The sequence below is a fragment of the Dermacentor andersoni genome, chromosome 4 (genome assembly GCF_023375885.2).
Source record: "Dermacentor andersoni chromosome 4, qqDerAnde1_hic_scaffold, whole genome shotgun sequence".
NCBI classification, from domain to species: domain Eukaryota; kingdom Metazoa; phylum Arthropoda; class Arachnida; order Ixodida; family Ixodidae; genus Dermacentor; species Dermacentor andersoni.
Window position 1 is genome coordinate 9267733 of NC_092817.1, and position 12276 is coordinate 9280008.

At 45.3% G+C, this 12276-nt stretch overlaps 1 protein-coding gene across 1 annotated transcript in view; it reads left to right on the forward strand.

Annotated features, from left to right (window-relative positions):
- Ubc4 (ubiquitin conjugating enzyme 4) overlaps positions 1–11704 on the forward strand; it is a 36281-nt gene extending 24577 nt beyond the window's left edge. The window contains exon 6 of the mRNA XM_050182817.3: positions 10997–11704. Coding sequence (XP_050038774.1) covers positions 10997–11068 — 72 coding nt within the window. The 3' untranslated portion in view covers positions 11069–11704. The remainder of the gene's footprint in view (positions 1–10996) is intronic.
- The last annotated feature ends 572 nt before the right edge of the window (positions 11705–12276 follow it).

A 12276-nucleotide genomic window follows, 5' to 3' on the forward strand; every position in this document is an offset into this window, starting at 1 on the left:
ATGGTCTGTGACAACGGAAAAGGGTCGGCCATATTGGCCTCGAGCTCCACCACTGGAAAAGCTGGCGCCACCGTCGGCGTGACGTGGCATGAGGGATCACGTGGACACAGCGGCCGCTTCGGCTGCTTCGGAAGCGCCGAAGCAAGCCGAAAACGAATGTTTAAAGTCGCACCTGCGCCGCGGTTCTGATTAAGTGGTGCGGCTTTACCGCCTTGGGTGTCTGCTTGACAACATCTGAAACTACTATAATAGGTAGTGGCTGCCTTTGGAGGCGTGCAGCATGGTAGGTTACTGCTTGGGGCCGCAGTGCCGAACGTACACAACAGAGCCCACTGTCAGCCTTATTCACACGCAGCCGCACGGCAATTAAGGAGCTGCGTGAAGCTTGGCTGGCGAAACTTTGAACCGGCAGACAGCCATCGGCTACAGCTCGCGTATGCTCCAAGCACACACGCGAGGAAGATTTCTGCTATGGCACCGGGTCTGCGCGATGTTCGGTGAGTAGAAGAAAACGCGCACTGAGACGCTCGCCCGCGCCCGCTGCCCGGCTAATATCAGGACGATTTGGACTATGAACTTGTTGATTCTAGATACTGGCAAGTCCTCTGGAACGAAAAGGGAGCGGTAAGACGCATAATAAAGAAAGGCATGACATATGGTCATGTTTGTGTTATGAATTAATGCACTGGATTACAAAAAAGAAGCAGAGGGAAATCGCACGTTGAGAAGACTGAGTGCGACGCAACTTGAGAAATAATATTTAAATGTCCAAAACTTTAGGAGACAAAAAAGATTGAATAGTCGCAACGGCACATCACAGTCGCCGTAGGCGTCGAAGTCTAACGAAATTATTTTTAAACAGTTCTGATAGCGTCCATGCAACAATAGTTGCTAGTGTACTGGAAAATGCTCATATGCTGCGGCCTAAAGCTCACGGCACGGTGGGAAAATGCGCTCACAGCGAAAGCAAAACATTGTGCGCGGACATGCATGCAGATTGGCAGTCTGTTGCCGTGAACCCGTGTGATGGCTGCACGCATTGAGGCTTTGTTCTGTTAGGCGCCATTAGGTTATACAGACCACTCTCTATAAGAACATATATCACATAGTTTACTCTCAGTGTTTGGCTACCTTTCACGCAAGAAGCCGGTTCGGGAGACTCCATCGCGGCGACCGCGCGTAGTGGCGTTCACTGTACGTATTCGGTTAAGAGATAGCGTCTGTAAACGATTCTGTGCTTTCAGTTTGCCCAAGCTTATTATATCGACAGTCAAAAACTTCCCTTGTTTTGAGAATACCTACATAAATGTCCAGGAGCTGGCTGCCGCGTGGTGTTTTTATTGAGCGCTGTAAGCGAAACCTACGGGGAGCGCGCCGCGTGATCCCTCTTACTACGCAAGGGAGGCGCTTCCGACAGATGGCGACTCCGTAACTCCTCGCCGCCAATAAGTATGGGCGGAATTTCGCAACCGCCCAAACTAAGGCCAGACACTCACGCTCAGTGATGGAATAGTTGCGCTCCGCGGGTGAGAGGAGCCTGCTGGCGTAAGCGATAACACGGTCGTGGCCACGCTGGCGTTGTGCCAGTACTGCGGCAATTCCGTGACCGCTGGCATCAGTACGGACTTCGGTAGGCGCAGAAGGATCGAAATGGGCCAGAACGGGAGGCGTTGTGAGAATGTCGATTAGATGTGAGAATGCAGAGGCCTCGTTATCGCCCCACTGGAAAGGGGCGTCTTTTTTCAAAAGCTCAGTTAGTGGTCGTGCTATGGCGGCGAAATTTCTCACGAAACGGCGGAAGTACGAACAAAGGCCGATGAAGCTGCGCAACAGCATGGATCTTGCCTGGGTCCGGTTGGACTCCGTTCGCGTCAACGAGATGTCCAAGGACGGTAATCTGGCGACGGCCGAATTGACACTTCGATGCGTTGAGTTGCAGACCGGCTCGACGAAAAACGTCTAGTACTGCTGAAAGACGCTCGAGGTGCGTAGCGAACGTTGAGGAGAATACGATAACGTCGTCCAAGTAGCACAGGCACGTGGACCATTTGAAACCGTGAAGAAGGGAGTCCATCATGCGTTCAAAAGTGGCAGTGGCGTTACATAGACCGAACGGCATCACTTTGAATTGATAAAGACCGTCGGGTGTTACAAAAGCAGTCTTCTCGCGGTCGAGATCGTCCACGGCAATCTGCCAGTAGCCGGAGCGAAGGTCAATAGAGGAGAAATAGCGAGCACCGTGGAGGCAGTCAAGGGCGTCGTCAATCCGAGGTAGGGGATACACGTCCTTTTTGGTAACCCTGTTAAGGTGCCGATAGTCCACGCAAAAGCGCCATGAGCCATCCTTCTTTTTGACCAGTACAACAGGTGACGCCCATGGACTATATGATGGTTCAATAATGTTCTTGGCAAGCATTTTGCGAACTTCTGCGTGAATAACTTGACGCTCAGCTGGTGACACTCGATACAGGCGGCGATGAATAGGAGGGGCATCGCCGGTATTAATGTGATGTTTGACAGCTGTAGTTTGGGCCAAAGGACAATCGTTAAAGTAAAAAATATTGTGGTAGGAAAACAGAACGCGGTAGAGTTCACGAGCGTGCTCGGACGGCAAGTCGGGCGCAATCATTTTCTGTAAGTCAGCGATGGTATAATTTGCCTGCTGCGATGGTAGAGGAGTATCGGATGAAGTGTCGTCTACTGCAATGGATGCTACTGAGTGATCCTCGAATGAGCAAAGCTGGGCCAGAGACATCCCGCGTGGCAGCACTTGTGTCGTCAAGCCAAAGTTGACCACTGCCAGGCAGATGCAATTCGCCGTAATAGATAAAACTGTAGGAGGTACTGTGATCCCGTGTGTAAGGAGGACGTCTTGCATAGGAGCCGCGATGTAGTGACCGTCGGGGACTGGTGGCGATGACACTAGGTCAACGTAGGTCAGTGCCGAAGGTGGCCAGCGAACAAAGTCGACGGAACTGAGGCGACTGGGGTGTGGTTCAGCAGGATCCAGAACAGGCACGTCAAGGCGGAGAGTACTGGCGGAACAATCAATGAGAGCAGAATGTGCGGAGAGGAAGTCTAAGCCAAGGATGATGTCGTGGGGACAGTGGGCGATGATTGTGAATAGCACGATTGTTGAGCGATCGGCGAAGGAGACGAGGGCGGTACACATACCAACTACGGGGGCTGTTCCGCCATCGGCGACACGTACAACAGGCGTCGTGGCGGGCGTGATAATTTTCTTGAGCCGGTTACGAAGGTCAGCGCTCATTACGGACAAATGCGCCCCAGTGTCTATGAGTGCAGACACAGAAACACCGTCGACTTGCACGTCAAGAAGGTTCAGATGAGTGGGCAACGTCAGTAGAGGATTTGGCGGCGTAGGGAGCAATGCAGTGTCACCTTGAGGCGCTGCATCGTCTAGTTTTCCGGCTGGGAGCGGCGTCCGAAGGGAGTCGGCGAATAGGAGCGACGGGGCTGGGGAGAGCAAGATTGTCGTCGTTGGGGCGAAGGCGAACGAGAATAGGAGCGGTTCGATGCAGGAGAATCAGCGGCGGCGTTATCAGAGTGTGCGGCATAGGGACGAGAAGGGCCACCTGGGGGGCGAGAGTGGGCAGTATAAGTAGACCGGGTCGGGGAACTCCAGCGACTGCAACAGTGCCGTGAAATGTGCCTGATTGATTCGATGGCAGTGGAAACAAATGGGCTTGTCGTCAGCAGTGCGCCATTCAGATGGGTTGCGGAAACATGGTGGGTAAGAAGATGCGGGACGGGGCGGAATCGAAGAAGCCGGGCGGGTATCAGGACGATGGGCCGAGCAGATGGTGTGAAGACCCATGTTTTCGAACTCTTGGCGGACAACTGCCTGGATCAGTGAGACCGCGACTGCAGATGTGTTGGTGGGACTGGAGTCGAAGGCAGCCGGATAGGCAGCCTCGATCTCACGCCGGACGATCCTGGTAACATCGGCAGTGTTAATGGGGCGAGGAGTGTCGGCACAGGAAGATGTCGCTGGGGTGCGGGGCAGACGGGCAAACTGCTGGTCAATACGTCGGCTTTTAGCGAGTTGCAGGCGGCACTCTTTTATAACAGCATCCACCGTTGCTACGTTGTTGCAAACGAGCAAGTTGAAGGCGTCATCGGCAATGCCTTTGAGGATGTGGGCAACCTTGTCGGGCTCAGTCATGTGGGTGTCAACTTTGCGGCACAGAGCCAAGACGTCCTGAATGTACGTGACATAGGTCTCCGTTGACGTCTGCACACGGCCGGAAAGCGCCTTCTGCGCGACAAGTTGGTGACCGTAGGGGTTGCCGAACAAGTCTCGAAGCTGTGTCTTAAGTGAATCCCAACTGGTGAGCTCATCTTCGTGCGTGCGATACCAAACTCGAGGTGTGCCACCGAGGTAAAAGGCTACGTTGGCCAGCATAATAGTAGGGTCCCACCGGTTATTACGGCTGACGTGTTCATACAGGCTGATCCAGTCATCGACGTCTTCCCCATCTTTGCCTGAGAATACGCCAGGATCACGGGGAGCGGGGAGAGTGATGTAGGTCGTCGAAGTGGCAGCAGCTGTTGGAGCCGGCGGAGTCTGGTTGTCGTTGCCAGGAGCCATGAAGGAAGGCTCGACGTACCGTCCACTGCGAAGCTCCGTGACGAAGTACAGGGAACGTCCACCTCCACGAGATATGTTACGTAGGAAGACGCAGATGAAAAGCTATGCACAGGTATATTTACAAGAAAATACGCTGCGTTTGGCCAAGAGGCAACAGCCCGCGCTAGCTCCTAATCGTTGTCGTCGTCTTCACACTGCTCGCCTTTTCGTGAACGCACATATTGTTCCGTAGCAATATTGTCCACATAATGGAAAACTTTACAGTGTCCGTGAATCATCTGTTCCATTATGCAATTCAAAGATTGCTGAAGGCTGGCAGTAATATTGGATTTACACTGACAGTGTCAAGATGATCAGAGGTAGAATAAAAGTAAGAAATGAAGCACTTATGTAAACTTGTCAGCATCAATTCTGTAAGCACCCTGAAACTTGGTGCTGCCGAATTGTTCAGTATACTTGCTGACCTTCTCATAAGCAAGGTTGTCCACTAGGGAGTACAATAGCACTACTTTATCTTCTTTTTTTTCCTAAGTTGCTGGTTTCTTCATGTTCTAATAATGCTATGAATGCACTTCCTATGGGCATGCATATGTGGTAAATGTTAATGCACTGAATACTGTTAGAACTGTGAAGAGATAATAATGTCCTTAATGTCCTAGAAGTTTCATTTGTGTGTCAAATTGATGCTTACTGAATGACACTCTTGTAGGTTTCCGTTTACCTACAACTTGGCACTTTCCACACCGGAGCTGCCACATGGTTCTTCGACAACCAATATTTAGTTTGGAGTCAGAAACAAATGGCAATAGCAGTGTGCACGCTTCTATGACATTTGTTACATTTTCGCTTACACACCTAATCAGGTCAGCTAGCTGTGTAGAACTGTAGCTGAGTGTTTCCTCGAAGAGAATGTGCTATGTATTGAGGAGTACAGCCTGCCATGGGCACCTGTTGCTATGCAAGTATGTTGAAGGAGTAATCATACATATTTTTGAAGTTATAGAAACTCTAAAAGATGGCGCTTGGCAAGTATGATGCTTGGAAAGTGCAAGATATCTTAATTTCTTGCTAAAGTTGTCTCGATATGCTGGGCTTGGCATCACTGGCATGCTTTTGACGCAAAGCAGAACTTCAGAGCTTCATGTAACGGTAGGGCTATCTACGAGGTTATTCATTGAAAGAAATGTCACAGTTTCGGCCGAAAGACAGCAATAATTGCAATAGCATATTATTAGACAGCTGTACGAAGTTATGATAGTAGTTTTATCAGCCCTATAAATTTCTAAACATTCGTTTACAAACTAAATTAACAAGTCACACACACACAGGCAAGCATGAACACATCTCGCACGACACTTGCTGTCAAAAAGCTGACGTGATGAAGAGCAGCAATGTGCGGATTTCCCTTCGTGCTGCTTCTTGTTTCAGCGCTAACTAAACGGAGAGAACACTGCGCGCACGAAGTCATCAGCCCTCGGCATGCCTAGAGTCTGTCTCCATCGTAGATCACTTTCAAGATAAAGCCCATGTGCAGCCACTGCAGGAGTAGAACAACCCTCTGCTGCGTTGTGCGCAGTGGAAGGCGAGCGCGTTTCCTTCCCGCCTTGTGTGCACGAGATCCAGCCACCATCCTTCTTCGCTCGCCCTTGCACACTTTCACACAAACCCTCAGCGTATGGCACACGACTACATTGTTGTCGCACTAGACTTAAATGGAACATCACAGCAATGCTGACAGCAGAAATGCGTCTGAAGTGTCCATATGATTGCTATTGCAATAGAAAAATAAACAACAGTGCTGCACGCATTTCTTGTTGCATGTGGCAGCGGTCACGTGAATGGAGTGAGCCAGTGTATCGTGACGTTGCCCACCTCAGTACCAAAACCGAATCGAGTTCAGGCAGACAACTATAATAGCAGCAAATTATTTATGGCACTCTGGCACTTTCCAGTATCTTTTTCAATTATTAAAGGGTTTGGACTTTCATTTAATGCAAGAAAGTTACGAGTAAAGGATGTGTCGTTATTCTTGCACCGTCATGAAAATTACATTCAGGTATAGTAATCGCTGCTAATTAGAAAAAAAATGTTCATAATAAAGGCAAGATTGTTTTCTTGTCCGCAAAATGCTTCCAAATGAATAAAAATGGCATTACCCCCTACAGTAGGTCTTCAGCAATGGTGTCATGCATTTAGTTTTTGGTTTAGCTAGACGGAATCATCAAAAAGCCCCGTAACGTGTTTGAAATTAATTTGACTTCAGACCTCAATATTTTTTGAACTGCTACAGCTATCAAAAATCTAATTACAGATCTGAAATCAGCACGAAAAATTACCCCATACAGTGGAGTTTATTAAAGATTCACCCAAAAATAAGAAAAACATTTTTAAGACCCACGTCCCCCCTTAAGCCATTAGAGAGATTTTCCTCTTGTCTTCTTGACCTCCTGGCCTGGAATGCTTACCCAAAATGGGTGCCTTGGTATGCAAAGGTCTCCACAAACTCTAGCTCTGCCTGTTTATATGTTTTCTTTCTTGAGCCTTGGGTAGACTAAATAATTGAAATAACTGAAACACTGATTTTTAGATGCGACGAGTGAGCCCTTGGCATTAATCAAAGATTGTGTTTATTGAAGTGGTTATTTGTGTGGGATAGTGGCTCACAGTGAAAGTATTTCATTCTCACAGGAGCAGTGTTGCCAACTTAGACGTGTTCCTGCTTGCTAGGTTTTTAGTTTTTCATGTTCATTTGGAAAAAATGCCCATTTATGAACAGTGGGATTTTTGGTGGTTTTCAGTTTGTGTTAGCTTCATATTGGCAGTACTAATACAGTACTTTACTAATTTGTAACTTTTTTTTTTAATACTCACTGGTGTTCCAGATGTTGCAAACTCTTTTTACCTGTACTCTATTTAAAGGGACTGACAATTGGCCAGAATGCTTTGTGAGACGTTGATGGAAATGAAATGACCATGATAGAATCTGGCACGCTGTTCGGGATTTAAGTAGGAAATGTAATATTAAGTTGGCAAAGAAAGTCAGAAAAACCAGTAAGTGGTGAGGCCTGGCGGTGAAATCTTGATACTTCGAAATGTAGTCAAGAGTTTATTGTACGTAGGTCGACTGCCATCAGGTACAGTACAATTATTGCTTAAAATTGCAGATAGTAGATTATTAGACACTTGCGCTTTATTCTAAGTGTATTACGAAGTAGAGAAAGTCCACGCTAACGAGCTCACAGTCCATGCAGCGGCGCCTGCAGTCCCACATGCATGGTGCCACACATGCTGTTGTATGCATGTGAGTATAGCACAAGTTTGCAAGTACTCGGAGTTTTATGATCTCCCTGTGATACAAGATGCCATCAACGAGTTGTGTCGTAAATGGGTACGTTTTTTACCTTCGTGTCGCCACCTGTGTCACACTGTACCGATGCCGAGCACTCCACCAACTGTCGGCAGATTGTCGGCGTCAGTACAGTGTGACAGAGGCGCGCCAACACAAAGGTAAAAATGTTGTTGCCGACAGTCGGCAGAGTGAAATAGGTGTCGGGTCGGCCTAGAGTGAGTGAGCCTTTACCAATCGGCATTCTCCAGGCGCGCTGCTTGTGGCGGGGATGGTGGCTCGTAGTGCAAGTTGGATTCGTCGCTTCCGCTGCAGCTTTCGTTCATTCACATTCGGGTGCTACTTCATAAGGATACAAATTCTGAGCATGCATGTAAGCTAAAATCCTTTGTTCCAGCTTGCTCAGGTCTTCGAGAGACATTGGAAATCAGAAGCGCATGCTTGGCTACAGCAACACGAACCGTGTATCACGTGTAAAAGCGTCATTTTGTTTTTGCTGCACTCGGTGTTGTTTTGACTAGTAAAATACCAAAGCAGGTGGACAGGAAACCACAAGAACATGTAGCTAATATCGCAGAAATATTTTGTAAAACATGAATCGCAAGAACATTGACTCAATAAACAAAATACTTTCTCACACCTACGGCCGCACTTGTCGTCTACCTCCCGCTAGTGCACGCCTATAATCCCTATCGTGCTCACCTATAGAAGTTTTCAGCATGCTTCCAGTGAACGACTTCTTCCTCACTGCAGATAGAAAAATTCTGATAAGAGATGTTCCACGGTGTTTTCCGCGTTACTGCTTCATGATTAGACACTCTGGTCGGTAAGCTTTCCATTGCACTAAATGTGGGTACGTACCATGAAAATTGGTTCAGTCCCTTTAAAGCAAGGAGGGGAATTATCTTAATAATTGAAGGACACCTTGCTTCAAATTACTTAAATTTTATCTCTTGTGTATTTTTTAAAAAATGGATGAGAATCTTTAAAAATCACCTGTGACAGAAAGCATAATTCTACTTCTGGAGCTGGATTACTTGAAGAGGAGGACATTACTTATGTGAAAAATCAAAATACATGTTTGACTAATTCAAGTCTTTAGCTTATTACTTTATGAATTGTAGCCAAGGCATGTCTACTTGAAATGAATTCTGAGAATGACACAATTTTTGAGGTACTCATTCCTAAAGTGTGCAGATAGATACATTGGCATTCCAGTTATTTCATTGGTTCAATCCATAAGAGGCATCTTGTTGAAGAAGTAAGCGGAACGGCAGTCTGACGGTGCACACTTTTAAACCGACGTCGTCCCGATAATTTGTTCCAAGTGCCTTGTGAATTCACTGGATGCTATTTGTAAATTGCAATATGTGTCATTAATTAATTAGTTGAACTCTTAGTTAGTGAATTTCAAGTTAGTTGATTATGCATGTTGTTTTATTGGGCAAGTACTGTATGCTTCTTTGAGCAGTATAGTTCGATGTTTTTCGTAGGCTTCTGTAAACAGTACATGCACACTTTGGACACATTTAAGAACCCAGCAAAATTGTTAGATCTAAAAGCATATAAAAAAATTCATTGGCAAGTATGTGAAACAAAGATATTATTTAACAATTCATGAAAATAAGTCTATGGGCATGCATGAATATTTATTTAATACAGCAAGACATCAGATATTAAACGGTAACTAGCAATGTGATTTCTGGGTTATACATCGTTTTAAGAAAAAAAAGCTTACTATTTTATGGATTGAATTCTTTATATATTTCACAAATGAGTGAAGTTTGAGCGAAATTGCAGCATCCGTGAATTCTCAAGTTTGGAAACCGTAATCAGTTTTCATTTTAGGTAGCAAAATGCGATGATGGTAAGTGTACTTATTAGTGTGAGGTGACTGATTAAATGGATGTTGTCATTAAGTTCAATTACCATTAATTATTTGGTATGTTATGAAAGCAGTAGTATGAGTTGCTAGATTATGTACACTTAGTACATTGAAGTATTTTGACAAATCCTTACCTCTCGTATACATATTATTAGACACTATTATGTGAAGGGTTCTTTCCTGGAAAGTTGGCACAGATGGGAGATGGTTTTTGTATGTGCAAACCCATGTAACAATAAAGTAGTTTGTGCGAATGAAAAAAATGCATAATAAAAATAATCACGTAATTTTGTTTAAAAGCAAGTGTCATTGCTTTGAAGACAGCACTTCATTCATTTGACTCTGACTGTCCTGTTCCTTCCACTGTTACTTAATTTAATTAGAAAGAACATGTAATTTGTGAAAGGCTTCTTGAACAACATAATGTGCATGCAAAATAGACTTTAGGCAACACCTATAAACTCTATTTTCAGTGTGCTGTCTTGAACAAGTGTCACACATTACATCATTATGCTCTGAGGCTTGCCGTCTTTCAGGGTATTTAAACGATTATAATGGTGCTATATACTGCAAGCAATTTATAAAAATTCTGTTCAGCTATAGAAAGAAAGAAAAAAAGAAACCCTGGATTGGTCAAACTGCCATTCTCAAGTTCTTGAAAGCTCTTGAAGGGCGCTTCACCAGGTTTGGCCATTTTAAGCAAATAAGTGCACCGTATATATCACGCACTGACGATCGTGTCTGCAAAGTACTGCTGCGTCTCCTTCTCACGGGGACCGTAGCCCAGCCAAACAGAACTTGTGGACTCTAAAAAAAGTCTCCAAGAGCACTAAAGCATCTACAGATAATTGCACTTGAACCACTGGCCTATACATACAAATTCATAATTACAGCTTTGTACGTACAGGTCACTTTCCATTAAGAAAAAAGAGCACCTCCTCTCTGGGCTGTTGTTACAGAGATGTTGCAACGCTTTTGAGGGGGTGGGATGTGTGCTTACAACAGTCCAAAGGATGTTATGATGACACCCAGGGAGCTCTCGTTGCGAGATCTAGAACTACTTTCACTTGTCAGGCCTTTGTGGCGCATGTTTTTATTTTTCAAAGATCATGTTTGTTGATGCAATGAAATGTTGCTTCTCTTTTCCATGCAGCACCGTGCACGCGTCGCACTGTCATCGTACTCGTGGGACCTTGAGAAAGCCACAGAAGCCATCTTCAGCTAAAGCTGGTTGAAAGAAAATCTAACCTGGACTGTTTCTTTGTTGCTCGTTCCGATGTTTTCTCTTCCTCAGGTGCTTTCAATTAAGCCAGCAGTGCTTGTGAAAGTACACTTCATTCAACATTATGTCTTTTGGGAGTACACAGTGTGAGAGGTGTGCCTTTGGCAAATTTCGCGGTACAACCGTAGATGCCAGTAGCATTTGCACTATATCTACTGAGGAGCACTGTAAAAATTTGCTTGTGCTGAATAGGCTGTAATGAGAAATTTGTCCCTCAAGACTTTGCCTGCTTAATCTGATCTTCGTTTTTACAGCTTGGATGCAAATGTGGCTCCATGTGCCAATTTGGTTTGTGAACAGCGAGTGAACTTTTGTGATCCACTAGGATGGTAAATGCCATCGCGAAAGATTATGTTCTTGTAAAAATTGCATGTGATTGAAAGTAGTGACCATTTATTCTCAGGCTCTCTTATATGGACTTGATATGCATTTTCATTCCCTTTTCTGAAACTGCATGTTTACCTAAGAGTCTGCACCAGAAATTCTATTTTTCTATTGAGCAACTTTGAAGATGCCCCTTTTTTGCCCTGTTTCTTTTGTCGTTGTGATGAGCATTAAAGGTGTGCTTTTAAACCATTACATGCGCTGTTTTCTTTCTTGAAGTGTCCATAAAGCATGCATGTATTCCCCTCTGTGTTTAGACAGTTGGTAACCATTAAACCATTGTTGACTGTGTGGGCCTGCTGATGCAACTGAAATCAATTTGCAGTGGAGAGTGATGCTTGTCATGAGCTTGACACAGCTGTCTTTCTAGAGAGGCACTTCTCGTTTCTAAAATGTGGCGCTTACCTGCTGCAAGGGGTTTCTCAGTTTCTTTTTTTTTCGTGAACATTGTAACCAAATTAAAGCTTTGACTATAAAAGCATGTGTGAGCTCATAGCTGACCGTGCAAAAGAGAGTTAAAATTGAATTTTGGATGAAGTGAAAGAGGGAAGAGAAGTTTTTGCAAGTTTAATTGTTTTGTGTATCGTATAAATTGCAATACAGGCGTATTTGTCGTGGCTGGCGAAATTCAATTTGTAAACTTTCTTGGCAAGGCCTCCCACTGACTTTCAGTCAGAATCTGCAGAGCTTTAGTTACCGTTAGTACAAAGCGTAACAAGGAAAATTCAAGTTGAAACGGTCCGCTAAATGCCCCATTGCGAGCTTTT